Source organism: Eulemur rufifrons, chromosome 19 (genome assembly GCF_041146395.1).
Source record: "Eulemur rufifrons isolate Redbay chromosome 19, OSU_ERuf_1, whole genome shotgun sequence".
NCBI lineage: Eukaryota > Metazoa > Chordata > Mammalia > Primates > Lemuridae > Eulemur > Eulemur rufifrons.
Window position 1 is genome coordinate 104867526 of NC_091001.1, and position 23161 is coordinate 104890686.

Consider the following 23161-nt stretch of genomic DNA (forward strand, 5'->3'; position numbering starts at 1 on the left):
TATTATATTTTTATTCTCAAGAACAGCACATGTGATAGGCAGAATAATGGCCCCCAAAGATGTCTATGTCCTAATTCCTGAACCTGTGAAGATGTTACCTTACCTGCCAAAAGGAATTTTGCAGATTTGATTAAATTAAGGACCTTGAGACAGCAAGATTATCCTGAATTATCCAAGTGGGCTTAGTGTAATCATATGAGTCGTTAAAATTACCAAATCTTTCCTGGCTGTGGTCAGGGAGACCGACCACTGTAGAACTGTCAGAGAGATGCAACGTCCCTGGCTTTGAAGATAGAGAGAGGGGCCATGAGGCCAGTAGTGTGGGCAGCCCCTGGAAGCTAGAAAAGGCACAGAGATGGATTCTCGCCTAGAGTACCCGACAGAACACCGCCCTGCTCATAATTTTAGCTCAGTCAGACCCATTTTGGGTTTCTGACCTACAAAATTGTAAGGTAATAAATTTGTGTTAAGTCACCAAGTTTGTGGTCATTTGTTGTGGCAGCAGTAGAAAACTAATACAACGTACCTACAAAAATTAGAAATGTTGTACAATTCTAGAAATTATTCTAAAGCATATACCTGTGCAATTGCCACTGAGGGTCAAGAAATGACCAGCCTCTAAGGGAGGCCCCCAAATTTGTGCCGTCTGCTAGTCACTGTCCTTGCCCTTCTCCCCAAAAGTCTTGTGACTTCTAACACAAGATTAGTTTTGCCCCCTTTTGAACTTTATTTAAATGGTATTATAAAATATCATTTCTTGGTATTTAGTGTGTTTCATTCTATATTACTTTTGTGAGATTCATTTACATTATGTTTAGATTTAGTGTCTTCATTTTTATTGAATATTGCTGTATTCTGTTACTACATTTGTCTGTTATTATATTTATTTATTATTTTACTATTGATGGTCATTTAAATTATTTCCAGTTTTTGGCTATTACGAATAATGCTGCAGTGAGTCTTTGTGTGTTTCTTGGTATACATATACATACATTTGGGAATACATTAGTATAAATCTAGGAATGGAATTTTGTTGTTCTAAGTTAATGTTGGTAGATAATGCCAAAATTTTTTCCAAAGTTTTCCCTATCGACACTGAGTATGGCTTTCTCTTATTCCCTAACCATTCCAATATTTGTTAATTTGATATTGTGAGCATTTTAAAATTTTACCCATTCTGCTTTGTACATAGTGGAATCATCTCCTTGTAGTTTTGATTTGCAATCCTATGATAATGAAATTAACCCTTTGCCAGTTACACATGTTGCAAATAATCCTTACTCTTTTTGCCATTTTATTCTCTTCATAGTGAAGATCACTCTAATCTGATCAGAGATTAAATGGTTTCGAGGTTCAAAAATACTATTTTTCCAGTTCTCCTTTATTCCTAGGGTGTGGTCTTTTAGGGGTCTGAATGGGCAGCATTGGTTGCTTAGTAGGCCCTTCTCCTTGGCAGGTCGTGGACTCCTATTCTATTTAAGTGTGTGTCTGCTGAAAGTCTACTTAACACCTTAAACTCTTGGCTGTGATTTTCTGTGTGCCTTCTCTTGTTCCATACTCCTTAGGAATTGAAAAATGCCCCTAGAGCTATGCTATTTGACATGGTAGCCACTAGCCACATATGGCTCTATAAATTTAAATCTAATAAAATTTTTAAAAGTCACTCACTTAGTCAAACTAGTTTCCCATTTGTGGGCATGTATGTCACCCAATATTTTACAATTACAAACAGCACTACAATGATGTATGTATCTTCAGGATATATTATTCCCAGAAGACTGCTGAGTCTAAAGGCAAGAGTGCTGTTGGTATTGCCAAATTTTTCTTCAGAAGAATTGTTCCAATTTGAGTTCTCATCAACCGATTATCAGCATACCTTTTTTTCTCCACAACTTTGCAGACAGAATTTGTTGCTTCAAATCCATCTCCCCAAATGGATCTCACCAACTAATGAGCTAGGAGATCCTGGACTTTTAAAGGAGGGGCCGTGTGCCTTGGGGCAGGTCATGATACCTAAGTGCACTGGGGGCAGGGTGTAGGGCTGGAGGATCTTGTCTGAAGTCTGCCCAGGGGCCTTCAGAATCTCAGCTCCTTTGTCTTGAAGAAAATCTACCTTTTTTAGGAAACAACTGAAGGGAGAGGATTATATAGGGGTCATTGACATTCGTTTTCGTGGGGGGCCAGTTACACTAGGACATTGAACATAAAAGCAGCTCTTTACTGCCTCAGAGAGGGGAGGACAGGAAACGTGGAGATCAAGTAAGACATCAAGGACTTTGGCTTCTGTTTCAGATGGTTTCCCAAATTGTTCCTTGACTAAAACTGGTTTCAGTGTATTCATCTTCCTGGGGTGTTTTCTTACCATATATGAGTTTTTTATTACTGTATTTTCAGTCCCTTCCATTCTTCTTTAATGTGAAACTCCTCTGCAGGATTGTGAGAGCCTGTGTTGCTTAGTTTAGGATCTGAAGCCAGTTGCCTGGGTTTGAGTCACAGCTTTACCACATGCTAGCTCTGTGACCTCAGGCAAATTATTTGATCTCTCAGTGCCTCAGTTTTTCCTTTATGTAAAATGGGAATAGTACTAGTAGTAATCTTACAGGGTTGTTAGGAGGATTTATGAATTAGTGCATGTAAAACACTTAGAAATGATACCTAGCACACAATAAGAAATCAGGAAAAGTTAGCTATTTTTATTAATTTTTAGTAGTACTTATTTTTATCATGCCCAACTTGTCCCAATTTCGCCAGTTAGTCACTTGGCAACCTTGGATAACTCTTTGCCAAATGTTAATGTAAAATTAATGATAGTTGTTATACTATATTGTTTACGGAATAATGACAAGAATAAAAGGTCTGTACCAGTGCAGTATAAATGCTTTTTTTTTTTTTTCCAAATTTTTTTATCTGCTGTTGGTTGAATCCACAGATGTGGCACTCACAGATATGGAAGGCCAATTGCCAACTGTACCTTGAACAAATGTATATAAATCCTTTAACTCAGCTGCTGCAGAAAACTTTGTTTCCCCAGTTACCTTGAATATTTGTTTCTTGCATCCATTGATTTGATTTTTCTCCTGAGAAAATGCCTTTGTTTGGTAACTTCTCTTCATCACTTTCCTCCCTGTTTGTGTTTACTGGAGAGTTTCTACTAAAATGCTGAAAACCAGTAGGCCATTATTATAGAAATTATCTTAAACTTAATTTTTTGTTGAAAAGAGCTCTAAGAAAATAGTTTCAACTTTCATTTTGGTTTCTATGGTGCATTCTACATGTATTAATTTATTTAATTTTCACAATAACCCTTTTGGGAAGGTATTGTTAATATTCCAATTTTATAGATGAGAGAAACAAGGAACCAATTGGTTATTTTTTTACCACAGAAAATACTCCAAGAATAGGAATCTGTGGTTTGCAATGAGAAATGGTGTGTCCTATGTAACGTGTATAATACTAGCCATCTTTCTGCAATAGAAATAAGGAGTATATTCTGTGATTTACATATTATTGTATTATAATTGGACCTCTTTTGAATAGAATGTCAGTACTGTGTAGTTAAATGAATAATATATAATGCATGCTGAAAAATAATAGGTTCTAACATCTTTGAATATTAGTTAAGGAATTTTATATATTTTTGTAATTGAAACACATAGAATTTGGCTTTAGGGTTAGAAGTGCTTTTAATGAATTGCCTTTTTAATTCACTGTGTTTCTTCTATCTACTTTATCTTGAATGGGTCATAAATTGAAGAATCTGTTTTCAGCAGATGCAAAGCTTATGGGTTATAAAATATCTTTTCTAGCTGATTCCATAATTAAAATGTGATTTCATTTAGAATTATTAAAGACCCCAAAAGTCTGTAAGCTAAAGAAAAATCAAGATTTGTTTCTACATCTGATTAATTGCACTATTTAATATTCTATTGACAGTAGTACTGGGATATGGAAAAACTGATTATAAATCCATTGATACTTAGTACAGCATACTTTATTTTCTCTAGCTGCAGCAAAAAATTATTCCTGATCAGGACCAACTAATGGCAATAGCACTGGAGTGCATCTATAACTGTGAACGAAATGACCAACTCTCTCTTTGCTATGACATATTAGAATGTCTACCCCAAAGAGGATATGGGTAAGAATCCACAGTATGTCAATCTTATTGTGCCTTTTTATTCTTAAAACAAATACGTTTTGTCCTTAACTGTTCATCATAGAAAATTTTGAAACCATGAATAAAAATATAAAGAAGAAAATAAAATCATTGTAGTCCTGTTGCCTAGAGAAAATTTTTTTGTTTTTCTACCAATATATAGGAAGTTCCATGTTTTGTTCTGCTATATTTATAATTCTACTAAATTTTGTCAAACTTGATAATTAATTTTCCATTGAAAAATAAAAATACTGCCGCCGCCACCACCACAAGAACTACTTTTTAAAAGTGTATAGGTAGTAATTTCTTTCTTTTAAGTTGCGTTTTTTTAATTAAGCATTTTAGATATATATGGGCTAATTGTATTTATTCTGTGAATTGTTTAATCTTGGCCTTTGTCTATACTAATCCTTTAAAATAGTGCTATATGAATATATGTAATTTCTAACTGCTTTTATGTTTAAGTGGAAATGTGTATAATGTGCTTGTGGATTATTTATGTGTGCAAATCAAATTTGTATTTTCTCTTTGGAAGTCAGGTAACCATTATTCCTTTAATCCCCCTTGTAAATCTAGTGTATATTATAAATTTGTCATCTGGGGAAGTTAATAACAACACATGAAAGAGCACTGAATGGAAAATTAGCAGGCCTGTTTCATAGCTTTCTTGACTTTCAATCAAGTCACTTTACTTCTCTGGCCACCAGTTTTCTCATTTGCAAAATCAAGTATTTACATAAGAAGGCCTCCTCACTCTCTGTTTTTTCCTTCCCTTTGCTCTTTCTCTTTTCTCCCCTATTTTTCTTTTCCTTTCAAGGAAATTCTCATTTTTTGTGAAGCAAATGAGAGCAATCACGAATTTTGCAATCTACTGTGAAATAATTGTGCATGAAGTCATTAGTGGTACTGAAATCAGATGAAAGATTATGAGAAAAAGGATATTTGCATCATACCAAAGTATTACCCCAGTGACTTTTTTTTTTTTTTTAATTTCAAAGGTGAGGGTTCACATTTATAAAGTCGAGGTCTGACTACTGTCATCTTAACCAAATTACTAAACATGGCATCACTTGTATTCAGGCAACCTGACACCTGTGCCTCCTGATGTGATGTAATAGGAAGCACCCATCACAGCTACCTGAAAAACATTCTCACTGAAATTGTTTACCTTGACTCTAATCAGTTCTTTAGGCTGAACTTCTAGTTTACAGTTAATACAGCAAATAGACAACACCATGAAGAGAGCAGTGAGACAAGTACAGAATGTGGGACATTTTGCAAGTCAACTGGTCTTTTTACTTCAAAAAGTTAGTGTCCAAATAAATTATTGGTGGGATGGGGAGGTGCTGTTCTAAAATAAAGAAGTCCAAAGGGACATGATCCCCTTCTATTAATAATTTTTAGGTATAATGTGTGAAGAAAGTTAGAGTCAGGGCAGCTGTTTGGTACCCACCTTCCCTGTCCTTACATACCTGCCTTCAAAACACAAATACTTTCACAGGTAACTTTTTTCTTTTTGACTTTGTGTGCCTTCTTTAACACATTCATTGCCACACTAGAAAAAGGTCCTCCCCCCGCAGGCCACGGTGTTTTATTATGAAAATAGAATAAAAACTTGGAAAACAAAACGATCCTTTCTAATTTAATGAAAAATTTGTAATTTTTTGTTTTCTGTGCATGAGTTATATGCAACTCACACAGCGCTAGAATCAATTTTCACGCTGTGTGCCAGTTGAGTTGTATGTGACTTGCCACATACTTACTGAATTTTTATTTATTTATTTATTTTTTTTTTGAGAATTGAGTCTTCATGTGCTTCACAAGTCCCCTGGCTCAAAACTAGCGTGAGTTAAATACAACTCACATGGCAGTTAATGTGTTAAAATATTATGCTCATGTTGTTATTTTTGATTTTGCAATTTTAGATCATTACTGACTTCCTTTAATGGAAGTCCTTTCCCTTCTCCCATATCCACTTCTCCTACCATTTGTTTCAGTGTTTCATCATTATGAATATGTAACTATTGTTCACACAGAAAGAGCTAGATATGATTATATTACCTTTTTATACAACTTTCTTTTGCATTGAATAATTTCCTTTTTTCTTGTTTTCTTTGCTTCCATTTATGACTCTCACGCTTGTACAGAACTGCAAAACTCCTTTCAGTGGTCAGAAATGTTTAATAATTTCTCAGTTTCTATCCTTTTTTTTTTTTTTCTTTCTTTCTCTTCTTCTCTTCCCTTCTTCCTTTAGAAACATTCTTCTTGGAATTGGTATGAAAAAATTGTTCTCTGTGTCTGCTGTACAGCTTATTATCCTGGGACTTTTGTTCGCCCCTCTCTTGTGTTGCATATTGCATTCCTTGGATTTCTTCTTTCTTCACTCCCCCCTCATTTTGATGGAACCAATCTCAAATAGCTTCCTGTCAAAGATTTCGTGGTAGCTATTTTTTTTTAGACTCTCACATGTCAGAAAAATACCATAATTGCACCCTTATACTTGGTAGAATGTTTGATTGTTCATGGAATTGTAGGTTTATAAGCCTTATCCTGTTAGTTTTGAAGGTATTGCTCTGTCTTTTCCTTCCAGTATTGTTCAGAAGTCCAATGCCATTCTGAATAATAGTGCTTTATAAATGGCTTTTTTTCCTTTGTAGAAGATTTAAGGATCTCTTTATTTTCAGTGTTTCAAAATAGCACAAGGATGTGTTTTGTTGTGAGCCTAAATTTGTTGTGTTGTTTGTTGAATGGTCTGTTTCAGTCTGGAAATTTGTAACCTTCAGACTTCTGAGGAATGTTCTTATACTTTTTCCATGATGAGTTTATCTTTACTCTCTTCTTTGCCTCCTTTCTTTCTTCATTCCACCCTCCCTCAAACTTCTGTTATTCAAATGTTAGGTCTCTTGAATTTGTTATTTAATTATAGTTCTTTTATGTTTATGTATTTGTTTACTGCTCTTTTTGTTCTGTTTCCCATCTTTTGGTCTCTTGTTAAATGATTTGGGAGATTTCTTCAGTTTTATCTTCTAATCCATCTTTTGAACTTTAAAATTTATTTTGGCTTTTTAATTTAAATTTCAAGAACTTTTTCTTGTTCTCTCAAAAAAGAATCCTAGTCTTGTTCCACAGATGCATTTTCTTCTATTCTCTCCAGTATCCCAACCTCCCTCCGATCTCTGACTTTTCATATTCTGTTTGTTTGCATTGCTACCTTCACTGTTAGGGATTTTCCTGCCTGTCTGCTGATTCTTGACCATTAATTTATATTTAAGGCACTAAAAAGCGTTTGTAGAGAAAACATTTGTATAGAGCAGGCTTATTTCCTGATGAGACTAACTGTAACAGAGTCAGGGAAGGACATATATTTATGGGTGGGACTCTAAAATGTTAATATATGTATGTTTTATCTTCTGTTAATTTCCTTAGTGTGAAATCTTCTGATCTTTTTCTGGGATGAATCAGTCTAGACGAAAACATTTTTGGAGGAGAATTGGGGCTCAAGTGCTTTAAACACTTTTACTTAACTCAGTATGGCAGCTCTTCACCTTTTGCAGCTGTGCCTAGTAGTTTGGGTGCAGAGCACTAGCCAGAGAATGAAGTTCCCGTGTTCTTTCAGGTGTGGGACAAAGAATTGACTGGCTATGTGAGATCAGGGATGATAACGGGGTGTGTGCGCATGTGTGTCCAATTTTGCTAATTATAAGCCTTCAAGCTGTCTTCCTGCTTTCAGTACAGCCTTGGTTTTCAGAAGTATCTGGTGCTTCTAGTTACTTGGCTTTTTTTGCTTTTGACATATGTGTATTGGCTTTCCCTACTGCTTGTAGTTGTGTTACAGATTTCTTTCCCTACTGCTTGTAGTTGTGTTACAGATTTCTTTGCTTTGTTGAGTCTGTGACCACCTTGTTTACGCCTTCCGTATTTTGTTTCTGTCTCTGATCTGCTGTCATCTCCTTTCTCATTTTCTTTGTGTATTTCTTATTCTTCCTTTTCTTCCTTCCGTTCCTTTTTTGTTGTTTAGTTTACTACGACTTAAATGGGGTTTTGGAAAAGAGTGGAGTTAAATGTACAGGTTCAGTCTGCCATATTTAATTGGAAGGCCCTTTATTTCCATACTTCTATGATCTGTGTTGTCTTTTTTGACAAGCTCAAGCCTTTTCATTGTGGTAATGTTTGCAGCTAGACTGCCGGTCTTGTCTCAGTTTTGATCTTTTTTTGTCAGTTTATATTCTTCCCAATGATCAGTTGTTCATTTTTAGCGTTAAAATAGTTGTTATTTACCAAATGGTAAAATAGATATGTATACACTTGCCGTTTAAGAAATGAACAATCACTTATTTAATCAAACTAAATTTTGTGCATCTTACCTAGGCAGCATATTTCATGTAGCTAAAAAAAATCTTTAGTCATTTCTTTAGTCATTATGTTTGGGAGTGTCAGTTCACAAAGGACACTGTATTCTTTAATATGTATGACAAATATTTATTACAGAGCTATAAAATGATAATTTAAAAAATATTAATGAATATGTTATTGGAAATTATTCTGATGGATGACCTTCTGAAGGATTTTAAGTGGAATATACTGAACTCTAGTCCAAAGCCTAAGACTTGGTTTAAACAGATATTGTAATCTTTGTAAGTTATACTGAATAATTGTGAAATAGATTTTGATCATCCAGATTGATAATGAGGCTTTTGTGTTCAAGTTAGGACATTTCTAATTTTCTAAGTCTAGACAAAGATTTCTATTTGGATATCTTATTAATAAAATTCTAAGATCTTGCTGGAATTCAGTTGGAGCATTGTTCAGAAAGCACCTGAGACTGACTGTCAGGGGCAATGGTTTTCAGTTTAGGGTGTTGGAGACACAGAGTTGTTTATAGTGAAAGAGGCTTTTATAGCAGTTGCTAAACTTTTCTGCTATATCTCTGAATTCACTTGCATGTGTTTTGTGCCATACTTAATCTGCCCTACCAGCCACATCTTTATTAGTTTGTGATCTTTTTTTGTGATAATATTTCTCCTAGGCCCTGTCTACTGGCTTCCTCAGAAAGAGTTGCTTTTTATTTCCACTACCTGTTAGAATTATTGATATGAAAGATATATTTCTTCCTAGTTCCTTAATATTGAAGTGAATGTGATTCTCTTGATACAAAGGGAGTGATTATATATGAAAGAATTCCTTTGAGTATATAGAATCCTAATGGAAACTTCAACTGCTTTTTTTTTTTTTTTTTTTTTGCTGCCCTCTCCCCTCTTCAATTGCTTTTTAATTCTTTTTTGCCTTTAAGCAGAACTGAACTGAAAGTACTTTAGCAAATAGTTGCTCATATCTGACTAATCTGTAACAGAGAATATTGTTCTACTTCAGTATTTCTTAATCTCTTGAGTTGTGAAAAATGCAGAATGAATTCAGGAGTTTTACCTGGACAGTATAATATTGTTATATATTAAATATAAGAGAAACATTATTCCTGGTTTTCCACTTAATTGGGTTTTATATTTTATTTTAAAAGCCACTACAAAAACTTAACTTTTTTCTTTAATTCTTTAGTCAAAAGACAGAGGTAACCACAACTCTTCATGACATGGTAGACCAACTGGAACAAATTCTCAGGTGAGAAAAATGACAGTCTTTTGGCTCTGTGCTTATTAAAGGGGTTTGTCTAAGAAATGTTACTTAAATCTGCCTATTAGTCATATTTCCTCTTATTTGTTTGACTTTCTTGGGAGTGAATTTTGTCAGTAACAAATGCACCACTGTCTTATTATAGCAGAATGGTAGATTAATAAGAACATGGGCTTTGAAGACTGATAAATCTATGTTCAAATCTAGTCATTACCACTTACTAGCTGTGTGATGTTTGGGCTTAGGGTTTTCTTATGTATAATATCTATTAATAACTCATGACAATATGAAATTAATATTAGATTAAGCATTTAAAATGTTTCACATGTAGTAGGTACGTAAGAAATGTTAGTTTCCGCAGCAATTATTATATCTTGATCAGCAAACAATGTTTATTATACTCTTAGCTATCTTTTTAGGGAACAAAACATTCAACTGATTATTTGGATTATGTCAGACTGTACTAGAGCCTTCATGTAACTCTGTAGTAATATTCTTTACTGTCATAATTAAATATTAAACTGTCTCTTTTGGAGATTGAAATAGTCTTAATTTGCCATTTAGGAAGTCTAATATGTTTACTAGTATTTATTTTTATGTTTATATAAATATGTGCATGTAACTTTTAAATATTGTATTAAACATAAAATTTTAAGAAAATAAACTTTGTTCTTCCAATATATAATTATGGGAATTATAGGCAATATTACTTTAGTATATATGGTAAAGTGTAATAATTTAGATTACAGTAATTAGAAATTTTATTCATTCAAATTAAAGGATTTTGGTATAAAAATGTTTTAAGTTTTATTTAAAGGAATAGAATGTTTTTGTGTACCATATATGTGAGTTTAATGGAGAATTATTAATAACTGTTTGGTTTCCTCTTAGCCTGATTCTTGTTACTCTATGTTCTGAAAGTTATACAGTTGTATTTCTTGAAAAATGTTTAATAAACCAAGCTTTTTCTATTATAGATTGGCTTGTACCTGAGCCACTAACCGCCCCCAAAAATTAAGTATATAGTTTGTTGAAAGCTTGGTGGATTGGGTCAGTATAGATTCATTCATTACAAATGTGCATAGTTACCTCTGTTTGGCTAATGAAACTGAGATAGCTCAAAGAGATAAGGTAAAATAAACACAATTTATTTCACCACTTTGGGGGTGTAACCATGGGTGGTCCTGATAGTACATTATGTTGTCAGTACCTGAAGGAAGCAGTAACACCCTCTAGGTTTCTGGATAATGCTTAGGTCTTTCACTGTTCAGCTTAATCTACTGAGCTTGTAAAATCGGAATTTATTTTCCCTGTTCTACCTCATAGCCCCAAGTACTTGATAAATACTCTAGTTTACATAATGTAAGGTGACCTGACCCATGAAACCTATGTTTATGAAGAGTTATTGAATTCTCTCCTGCCACTTTCTTCAGTTGTCGTCACTTTATAAATGTGAGATTTGGTGAGACAGACCAAACATATACGATGCTGATGATTGTGGAATGGGATATTTCAAGATTCGCATGAGACCAAGAGAATTTGTAATATATCTCATATTTTTATAGAATGGATTCTTGAGGGAAAGTGAGCCTGATGTTCTTTCTGGGGTCCTCCAACTCTAAAATGCTTTGTTTATTGTTTTTGTAGCAGCCTTGCCTATAACAAAATTCTAAATAGGATTGTGTTAAAAGTTACAACTGTATTGAAATTATAGATTCGGCGTATTTTAATGACTTGATGTTTTTAGATTACAGGGAAATTGCAGAAAAATATTGAAATAAAGATATGCAATGCTTTTTTTGTACGTTCCTTAGCCCAAGTATATTGTAATAAAAGTCAGTGGGGAAATGAGATTTGTTATATAATTATTAGATTTTCGTTTTGTTTTCTTGAGAATTTAATTGATGTTATATATAAAATTGGGTCATGCTATATGAGGCTTTTTTTTTAAGTTAATCACTAAAGTGTTACTTGTATGCTTAAGATTGATTCTTAGACTCTTTTTGTTTGCTAGCAAGATTTTTAAATCTTTTTTCACTTACAGTGTATCAGAGCTTTTGGAAAAACATGGACTTGAGAAACCAGTTTCATTTGTTAAAATCACTCAGTCCAGCTCAGAAGAGGCACGCAAGCTGATGGTTAGATTGACTAGACACACCGGTCGGAAGTGAGTAGTAAACAAAATTAATCGATGCTTATACATCATTTTTTAAAAATATTGCTGTTTTTCTTTTTTTGACAACTTTATTTGATTGTAAATGGCTAACAATAAACTGCACATATTTAAAGTGTAAGTATAATTGATAAGCTTTGATATGTGTATATATCCATGAAACCATCATTACAATCAAGATAATGAATATATCCTTCACCCCTAAAAGTTTTCTCTTGTTCCTTTATAATCTCCTCCCTCCTGCATTTCCTCATCACATCCCAACCCCTCACCAGGGCTACCACTAATTTATTTTCTGTCCCTCTATATATTACTTTGCTTTTTTTTTTTAGAATTTTGAATAATGAATCACACAGGGTACTTTTTTTTTTTTTGTCTTCTTTCACTCAGAATAATTATTTTTTGATTCATCCATGTCATATCATATAGTTTATTTTTTTTTTATTTGCCGAATAGTATTTCATTGTATAGATTTTTCAGAACTTGTTTATCGATTCCCCTGTTGATGGACATTTGGATTGTTTTGAGTTTTGGCTTTTCCAAATAAAACTGCTATGAATATTCAGGTACAAGTCTTTGTATGAACATATGCTTTCATTTCTCTTGGATAAATACTTAAGAATGGAAGGGCAAGATCATACGGTGGGTGGATGTTTAACTTTTTACAAAACTGCCAAACTGTTTTACCAAGGTTTTGTACCAATTTAGTTTCTAACCAGTCTTATAGGAGAGCTCCAGTTGCTCTACATCCTCATCAACACTTTGTGTGGTCAGTCTTAGTAAAATTAGCTATTTGGATAGGTATCCAGTGGTATCTAATTTTGGTTTTAATTACATTTCTCTAATGAGTAATATTGTTGAACATCCTTTCCTGTGTTTATTTGTCGTCTGTAAATCTTTATTTTTAAAATTGAGATAATTTTCATTTGGCTTTGAAATTTTTCTTGTATATTCAGGATACAAGTCCTTTATTTGATATGTGCTTTGCAAAGATTTTCTCCCATTTGTTCCCTGTTTTTTCATTCTCTTACCTGTGTCTTTCAAAGGACATGCTATTTTAAAATTTTGTTTGTTATGTCAATTTTTTCTTTTTTCATTATGCTTTTGGTATCATATGTAAGTAGTCTTTGCTGCACAGTTTTTCTATTACATTTCCTAGCAGAAGTTTTAGTTTTACAGACTCTGCAATGCCTGTGTATCTTGCTGTTTTCCAGCCTGTGTAAGCTCAACTCTGTTTCCTTTCCCCCTTTTCTTTTCCTGGCCTTAGGCAGTTTTATCATAGGCATGCCCTGACCTCTACTCAGCTGAGTACTTGTGGGGACCCTCTGCAGGTCTTGGAAGTTCCTCTCCTTCCTGTTTCCTCCTTTCTGGTACTTTGTCCTGCATACGTTCTATCAGCTTTGGTTCTCTGGAATCTCAGTTTTGTCTCTTCCATTCAGGGAGCCCACATGCCTCTGCTTAGATTCATCCCTCCTTGAGCTCAGGCCTGGAAACATTCTCAGGGCGGTAAGGTAGGGCAGTGTTAAGACTCATTCCTTTGTTCCCGTCTCTCAGGAATCATTGTCCTTCATTGCCTGGTATCCAGTATTTTTGTATAGTTTTGCTTGTTTCAGGCTGGAGGTTTAATCCATTCCCTGTTGTTTCATCTTTTCTGGAAGTGGAGGTCCCCCTTGACCTGTGCCTTTCATGTCTTCTGAATCCCTCTAAGGAAGTCACATTAAGAAATTGTCTTGACTTGGGAATTAGATGACCTGGATTCTGATCCTTATTCTAAAGTATATTATTAACTTAACAAAATGTTTACTGCTCAGTGCACTTTTATAAAATGATCATACCATACCCATGTAGCCAGCATTTAAATGAAGACATAGTACATTACTGTTATCTCATTGTAGGTTTCCCCTGAGGCTGAGATTATAGTGTAAGTTGTTTGTTCGAAAGGTGATTCTATCCAAGCATCAGTAGGAGAATGGGGACTGAGACAGGGAAGAAAATGGAGCTGGGACTGGTTGCATTACATAAGCAGGTTTACCAGTGTGAACTAGGCCTCAGTATTGCTACAGTCCTCTGGGAGTTGTAGGACTGTTCCTCTACCATCTCATGGCTATCATTGTTTTACAACAGATCTGACGAGTGTTAACTCCCTTACACTGCCAGCATAGCTAAGTATGCTGTTTTGTCAAGGGAATCCCTCAGACAGGAGTCCTGGATGCTAAAGTAGGATGCTGTCCATGTGTATGGAAAGCTGACAACAGGGAGAACCGAGGGCATCAGGATTGTTTGTACTATATTTAGGGTTCTATACGCCATATCTCATGTTTCTCCTTGTCATTATTCTCCTTCAAAACACTCTACATTAACTTTCCCTTTTTTTGTTACTTTACATAAATGGATTTTTATAGTATATATACTTGTATGTAGCTTCTTTCCCTCAACATTGTATTTGTGAAGTTCATCCATACTGTTGGTATAACATTAGTTTGTTCATTCTGATTGTAAAGTATTACATTTTGTGACTATAACTCATTATGCATTCTATATTGATGAACATTTGAGTTGTTTCTCAGTTTTGTCTGTTCTTGGTACTACTGCTATGAGTAATTTTATACTTATATGTCTTTTGGTATACATATTTCTGTATTTCTCTTGAATACCTACCTAGGAGTGGAATTGCTGAGTTATAGAATATACCTGAGTTGAACTTTAGGAGATTCTGCTAAACAGTTTTTCAAAATTGTTGTCCTGGTATGTATTTCCCTCAGCAATGTGTAATAATTACCTTTATTCCACTATCTCACAAATATTTGATACTGACTTTTTCTTTTCTCTCATTTTAAACATTTAGATTGGTATAGAGTAGCATTTCATTGTTTTCTTAATATGGCTAACTGATGAAGTTGAGAACTTGATAGTAATATTTATTTTATTTTTTATTTCTAAAAAAGAAAAAATAAAATACATTAATTAATTAATATGAACAGAATATTTTTTTTTTCTCACTCTATTGCCCAGACTGGAGTGCAGTGGCCCAATCATAGCTCGCTGTAACCTTGAACTCCTGGGCTCAAGGGCTCCTCCTGCTTCAGCCTCCCAAGGCACTTGGACCACAGGTGTTTGCTAATTTTTTTTTTGTTTTTTTTTTGGGGACAGAGTCTCATTCTGTTACCTTGGGTAGAGTGCAGTGCTGTCATCATAGTAACTCACAGCAACCTCAAACTCCTAGGCTCAAGTGATCCTCCTGCCTCAGCTTCCTGAGTAGCTGGGACTATAGGCGTGCACCACAACATCTGGCTAATTTTTCTATTTTTAGTAGAGATGGGGTCTAGCCGTTGCTCAGGCTGGTCTCAAACTCCTGAGCTTAAGTAATGCTCTTGCCTCAGTCCCGCAGAGTGCTAGGATTGCAGGCATGAGCCACTGCACCTGGCCCACCCAACCAATTTTTAAATTTTTTTGTAGAGACACGATTTTTACTACATTGCCCAGTCTGGTCTCAGACTCCTGTCCTCTAGTGATCCTCCTGCCTCAGGCTCTCTAAGTGCCGAGACTGCAGGTGTGAGCCCCTTCATCCAGCCTAAACAGAGTATGTACAAAGGCTATGAGAGAGCTAACAGATTACTCTGTAGAAAAATTGGCAACACGCTTGAAAAACATTTCAAAGTAGACTACATCCAAGTGGTCAATAAAGAAACTAACAGTTTTTTGACCTATTATATTAGTTTTTCGGCCTGGAATATAGCAGAGTTAAATAAAAAAGAACTGTGACTTTGAGGTGCTTGTGGAACAATAGGTAGAGATCCTGCTGTGAAGGCAACATACAGGCCAGCAGAGAAGTCTGAGCCAGAGCTGTGGATTTGAGAGCGAGCCCCATGTGTGTATAGGAAGGTTAGTTTCTGGATCTGTCACTCAGAGAAACTCTAGAAAAATGTAAAGAAGGCTGGGGAAAAGCCCTTTCGTGCACTAACCCGGAAGGATTAGGTTCACTGGCAGTAGGATTAAATGAAGACAACTTTTCAAGAACCTTTTAAACATATTTTCCCTGCCTAATTTTTAGGATTTAGAGTTACAGTGTAACCAGAATATTAAAAAAAAAAAAAAATACAATGGTAACAGACACTATTGTATATTCTTTCTTATCTTTTAAGAGCTAGCTCTATCACATCATCTGACTCCAAGTAGAATTGAATTCTCCTTGGTGGAAATTCTCTAGCATTTTGTATCTACTGCTCTTAGTATTTCTTTCTTTTGTAAGTGTACTATGACTGTACTATAGTCATTGACACATGTGCCTTAAATTCCCTTCTATATCATAATTTCTCCAGTGCAAGTGTTGTAGCCACTATATACCTCAAATGGGAACTTACATATCAGTGGCCCTCTCTCAGTAGTTATTAAATGAATAATTTAGAAGGTTTTGACTATGTAAGTCTGAAGATTGTAGCTACGAACAGATGGTCAACATTTCTAAGATCATGATGACCCTACTCTAGAATTTACTATTCAACAGGAAAGTCCTGCTGTTGCAGCTAGATTATCTACCATCCTCCCACTAAGTTCCTTAAATACTTTGGAAGTCCCTGAAGTTAATTTCTAGTAGTGGTGATCTACTTGCTATGAATATGTAAGAGAATATGGCCCCTGTTTTCAAAGTAGTCAACTTGAAATGAATCTTAATTATTTTATGTATGCTTCCAGGGCGTGGCCTCAGTACCTATAGAATATTCTATGCATATTTTAAATGATGACAGATCTCAGCTAATCTGTTACAAATACAAGTTTTACCATCTTGAGTACAATGCTATTCCTCCCTGGAAAATCCACCTCCATTCCAAAGCTGCAACTAATATTGTGTTTTTGTTCAGGGATATGTCTGTTAATTTGCAGACTTCTTGTTTATTTTCTGTGAGTTCTACTCTTCATTCTTATTTACTGAATATCTTCTGAAAAAGGCCATGGTAAATAGTGTGTTGTAATTTATTTTAATTAGAACCTCTGCTTACGGCTAGCCATGTGTGAGAAAACATTAATGCCATCTGCCCCAGTGTTGATGGCTTCCAGAAGAACAGCTGGGCTGTGAGAACTTGAAATCAGTTAGACAATGCCTAGGTCTGAGTTTATCAAGCTGGTGCAAGATGGACACTCCCTTCATCAGACATAGTGCTTCTTTTCTTCCTGCAAGCCAAATCTGAAAAAGCCCTCCAATTCTTTGAAGCACACTGAAACAGTTCACATACCAAGGTCAAACTAATGGAAGCACTTCATGGATTATCCTGGAATACTTTTAGATATATCAGTTTATTTTCTATATTTTTATGCTAAAAAATTATATTCTCATGCTTTATTGCATATGAAACAAGAATAAGTGTTCATTTTGTGCAATAAATATAAAATACCATAGGCAAATGAGCATATGCCTATTAAAATTTTTAGGAAAAAAAGACTGTATTTTTTCACAATAATGATCCCAAATACATACTTTTTCCATAGTAATGAATATTATATACGTATAGTCTATCTGCTCTGTTTTTAATGCATAGCATTTAGAAACAGTGATAATTTTTAAAGGTATTATAAAAGATGAAAAAAATACATGGAAAAGAAAGAATATCTGGTTGGTATTTGTCAAACATAAAACAAAGCAAAAATCTGCCTTTTGAATAATGATATTCATGATCATGTAGAACTTCAGGACCAGAAGATGAAACATAAAACGATGATTCCAAACTCATATACATTCAAGTAAGATGAACTTTTGAGTCAGGAAGAGAGAATTAAAGTATATTCTCCTTCCTACTAGACAATACTAGTAATCATGTAAGTAACTTAAAAACAATGTGTTTGTAACCTCAGGTTCGTTCATTCACATTTGTTGAAAACTTATTATATACCAGGAAAATGGGAACCTTTTTCCAGTATTCTAGTTTAAGTTAATCTTCATGGTATAGGTATCTAAAGCTCAGAGAGGTTAAAATATTTATTCAAATCTGCACAAGTAATTGAACTTATTTTTATATTTAGGAGCATCTTGCTTCAATGCCTGTGTTTTGTCAAAATTAGTCTCAACAATTCCTTTTCCCTCTCTGAGGTGGGCTTTAAGTGAGAAAAGTGAAATTCATAAATATTAAATGACTTGTACACGATCACACAACTAACCTGAGACTATGCGTGAAATTGTTAAAACCCTTTTTCCTGCTGCAGGAGAATCTGGCCATTAATTCCTAGCTCTGTAACTCTAGAAATTAACATAAAATGGTTTTTAATCAAGTAGGTTGCATAGCCTCACTGCTTATATAAAACTGATCCCTGATTGGTAAATTGTCTCTGGTCTGGAGAAACTGTAAATGAACTGGAAATACCTGATAGGGACTTTTTGCTTTGGGCTCCCCTGAGTGTGGTCACTGGCCTGTCCCTTGAGGTAACTTTGAAACTGTGCCTATGGAATTGTTGCAAAAGATACTGGTTCTTTTAGGACAGGTAGCTTCTTCCTGAGCCAGACATGGCAAAGCCTACAACTACTCTGAGGCTTTCTCTCCTTGCACCTGGGCACTCACCTGAGAAGGTGGTAACTCATGGAGTGCTCTATAAGTTGGTTTGTGGACTGCTGCCCGTTACTATCACTGAAAGAAACTGATGCTGTGCTGCTTGCTTGTGAGCCATGGTTCCTGCCCTCCAGACTGATGTCACATGCAGCCTGTGCTTGTCCTGTGGGTCTGAATGTTCAGTTGAAGTTAGAAGACCCCCTGCTGAGGACAGCAGAGCAATGAAGATGGGATTTGAAACTAATCTGTCTCCAAGTGCTTTTTCTGTATCATAGCTGCTGTATCTCACTGTGCTTTATCTTAGAAACTCACAGCTTGTTTATCTTTGCCGTTACCATTAATGCTATTCCAGTTCTGTGTCCAGGCGGGCTGTGGAGGCTGCTTTGGCAGCACCTCTATTATTAATGCGTAGCTGCCCAACTTTTCCTTCTATCTTTAATCCAAGTTTTTTCCTGGAAATTCAAATGAGATATATTCCTGTTGATCATTTGGGAGCTGATGTGGTATGTAGAATATTTCTTTTTTACTTTTGTCCAATTGAAGAGAAATTTCATGAATTGTTTTCTTTTTCTCCTCCTTCTCCTCTTTTTTTTTTTTTTTTTAATTTCCCCCAGGCAGCCTCCTGTTAGTGAGTCTCACTGGAGAATGTTGCTACAAGACATGTTAACTATGCAGCAGAATGTTTACACCTGCCTGGATTCTGATGCTTGCTATGAGGTAACTCTATCTATGTGAATTGTTTTATTTTAATTTTAAAATTTTGATTAGTATCCTTATTGAACATAAGGTGATGACAATAAGCTTCATAGGAAGTAATACTGTTGAACACTAGCTGATAATTGACCAGTGCTTTATAGTTTGAGACTTTCATACTTACTTTTCTATCTTTCGTATCTTTGTTCATTGCAACACCATCTATTTAGTTGCAATGAGTTAGTCCTTGGCTAGAAATCTCTGACTCATACTTGATTTTTCTTACTTCCATAGTTTTGGTAGTCACTAGAACTTACCTGATGTACCTGAGAAAAGTCTCTCAAATCTGTTCTGTCTTCATCTCTGCGCAACTGCAGCGGTCCTGCTACTTGTTTCCTTACTTCCGTATCTTTTTCTAGTTTGCATGAGAATATTCTTCTGAAACAAGCCTTTTCACGATGTACCCCTTCTTAAAAGTTGTTCCATATCGATAATGAGAAAGTACCTCTACCCTTTAGCATGGCGTAAAAGCCACTGCAGATTTCAGCCTCCCTGTCCTCGCCTACCTTTGTCACTCTCCACCGTGTCCTGTGCGGCAGTAGCTCCATCAGGTCTGTCATCAATCCCTCCCTCCGCCATGCTGTTTTATGTCTCTGTGACTTTGCCTGCATTGATCCTGTGGCCTGGAATATATTCCTCTTTTTTAATTTTTTTTTTTTTAACTTGGAAAATTCCTGATAAAATCTTAGAACCCAGCTCACTAATTATGTCCCTTAGGATGCCTGCCTTTGTCCTTTCATATAACTGGCCTCTCCTATAGCCTTTCTTTAAAATGTCGTTATTTGTTTATATGTGTGTTTCTTCCATTTGGTCATGAACTCCTAGACAGGCACCATTATATCATGTTCATCCTCGTGTCTCCTAATACATATTATAATGTCTGGAATATGAAGGATATTAAGAAATGGTTGTCGCTTGACTCAGAGTATAACCCAGAGGGATTTACTCATTTTTTTGGAAGGTATATATATTACCAATAAATTATTCACGGTTCGTATTGAAAAATGATCTAACTCATTTTTAATGAGATACAGTCTAAAACAGGTTTCTCATTTGAATTTTCTTGTTAAATAATCCAGACCCAAAATCATACAGAGTATTTCTTATGTCACTTTGCTTTGATATCACAAAGCATGAACTGTTGATAAAAATCAGAGTTGTAAAAATAGGTTTCCATTTTGTGAAATTGTTTAGCTTTGTAATTCAAGGTGATTTTAACAAAAAAGCACTAATGTAGACTGTTGAGAAATGAATGGTTTTATATCTGAATTTCAGGTTTTTAAATGCTCGAATGACTCTAATGTTCATATGATAATTTCAGTCTCAGACCACATAAAATATAATTGCCAGTAACTTCCCTTTTTGCATCTGAAGCAAAACTTTAAAATCAGTTTCAGGAGAAAATAATCTGTATGCACATGGAGTCTAAAACCTGTCACTAGAATGTTTGAAGTAGTGTTTTTACATTGGAATGGCATTAATTTGGTACTTTCCTGTTTCTGATTCTAATTGAAAAACTGGCAATAAATATGTTACATTTAAACCAGCTCCTATTTGGAGTAATCTGTTATAACTTGTCATATTACAGATTCAAAATATTTTAACACCTTTTTATTAGGCTTTGATATTTTAATGACTCCCTCCCATGAGTCTTTCTCTGTTGAGAAAACATTTGAAAGCATATTATAACAGATTTGGAAAGGTTCTAGAAGACAATAATATAGATTTAGTGAACTTAAAATTTTAAGTATCATTTTAGTGCCTTTTAAACTATGCTATATTGTCTTATTGATTTTTGATTGTTAGGTTTTGCTGTCCTTAGAAAATAATTTGAAAGCTCAGTGGCATAACTTTGGAAATATTAGATGAGGATTTCTATATAGCCTGTAGAACAGGAATCTATATGGTTCATTTTAGCAAAATCTTTTAAGGGTTAGGGTGAGCAAATTGTATTTTTCAATATTGGACATTGACTCTTTATGGCTTGCTTGAATAAACCAAAGAAATATAGAGATGCTATTACCTGTAAGTCATTTGGATTAAACTTAGAGTAAGCCATTTTCATGTGTCAGATATAAGTGATTAGGGTTGCTCATTGATAGTTTGCTCTCTCTCACAATATCTATTTCATAGTGAATCCCTTTTAGATATTAGTGATTTTGTTCTTGTTAGACATCTCAACAAAGTCCTATCTAAAAATGCCTCCCACAGTAAGCCTAGATGCAAAGAAGTGAGAATAAGGGGATCCTATGAAAATTGGATGGTCTTCCTAATCATAAGGATACTCTTGCTTCTCCATGAAATCTTATTTTTCTTCGTCTCTTTTATTTCTGTGCTATTCTCATCCCACTGTGGAGTGATAGGGAATAGCATTCTTGGGAAAGTTCTCATATTAATTATATATAATATTATTAGTGTAGGTTTAAAAGGATAGCTTTGTTTTATCCTTTTCTGGAGTAAGTATATAAATAATCTCAATTATAGAATCAATTTCAGGTTAATTGATACTATCAGTTGCCTAGTAGAGTACAGTGATATTTGCATGCATATCTTCTACTAATGTCTCTTGTATTTAAATAATTTTTAATATGCAAGTTGGAAAAAATATTGTATATTGTAATTTTAATGACTAGGTGTAAGTACAATATTTGTGGCTTGTCTATTTAGTTTGTAAGACTGAATTCAGATGCTTTAAGCAATTATGAATTATATGTATCATATTCAAACGATCATTCATTTGAAAAACTGAACCAGTTAAAAATAATTTAAGGAGAGTGGGCCATGTTGAGGGTGGGACAGTATGTCTAATATGTTCTGGTTTTCATGATATAGCCTGTAAAACAGAAATCTACATTGTTCATTTTAGCAAAACCTTTTAAGTTTATTCTTTGTAACACATTAAAATGTTATGTTTAATTTTTGTTTATTCAGTAAAATTATTTTTTTTCTAAAAGATGAATTTTTTTATATGAGACGAAATTCACATAACATAAAATTAATTACTTTAAAGTATACAATACATTGTCATTTAATACATTTACAATGTTGTACAACTACCATCTCTAGGATGCATATATTTTTATAATTTATTTCATTTGGATTTCAGAGCCTTTATTTTGTTCAGAACTGAGTCTTCTTGCTTTATCACTAATTCTAGTTTTTTCTTTTTCCCAGATATTTACAGAAAGCCTTCTGTGCTCCAGTCGCCTTGAAAATATTCACCTGGCTGGTCAGATGATGCACTGCAGTGCTTGCTCAATAAATCCTGCAGCTAGTGTAGCCCCTAAAGCAAAACCCCAGTACAGGGTCAGTTATGAAAAAAGCATTGACTTGGTTTTGGCTGCCAGCAGAGAGTACTTCAATTCTTCCACCAACCTCACGGATAGCTGCATGGATCTGGCCAGGTAGAATAACTCCATATTCTTCTGTAGGAAGGAGAGGGCAAGTCAGAACACACAAACGTCATTGTTATTCTTTACTTTACAAAATATATAATCACCAGTACAGATTGACTATACTGTAGGGGATTCAGTTATTTTTTGCTTGAATATTGAAAGAAAACTAGTTATATTATGAATATCCATCAGCTTTCTCTTGACCCCTTTTCTCTAGCATGCTCTGTAAGGCTGAATTTCTTATCTGTTGGGAGAGATTCATGTGATAAGCTATGAATTCAAGTTCTGAAACTTTTCAGCACGTGCAGGAAGTGGTCTGTCTCCTTTGCATAGCTCCCACTTTGTTTAGAGAGAGACAAGGGTCCTGATTAGATGAAGCTCAAAATTCCCTTCCAGGTCGAAATTTCTAGACTATAAATTCATTTCCTCTCTTGGGCTATTGTACTGCTATTTTAGTTCTCACTTCTTGTTTAACGCTAGAAAGAAGGTATGTATTCATCATCTGAATTCTTATAATTAG

General features: G+C 34.7%; 1 protein-coding gene across 3 annotated transcripts in view; it reads left to right on the plus strand.

Annotated features, from left to right (window-relative positions):
* NBAS (NBAS subunit of NRZ tethering complex) overlaps positions 1-23161 on the plus strand; it is a 325219-nt gene that overhangs the window by 126142 nt on the left and 175916 nt on the right. For all 3 annotated transcript variants that reach the window (XR_011236168.1, XM_069494000.1, XM_069493999.1), the window contains exons 26-30: positions 4005-4138; positions 9710-9772; positions 11829-11951; positions 19108-19210; positions 22421-22650. Coding sequence is in view for 2 of the 3 variants with exons in the window: in XM_069494000.1 (XP_069350101.1) it covers positions 4005-4138; positions 9710-9772; positions 11829-11951; positions 19108-19210; positions 22421-22650 (653 nt within the window). In the remaining variant the exon portion in view is untranslated. The remainder of the gene's footprint in view (positions 1-4004; positions 4139-9709; positions 9773-11828; positions 11952-19107; positions 19211-22420; positions 22651-23161) is intronic.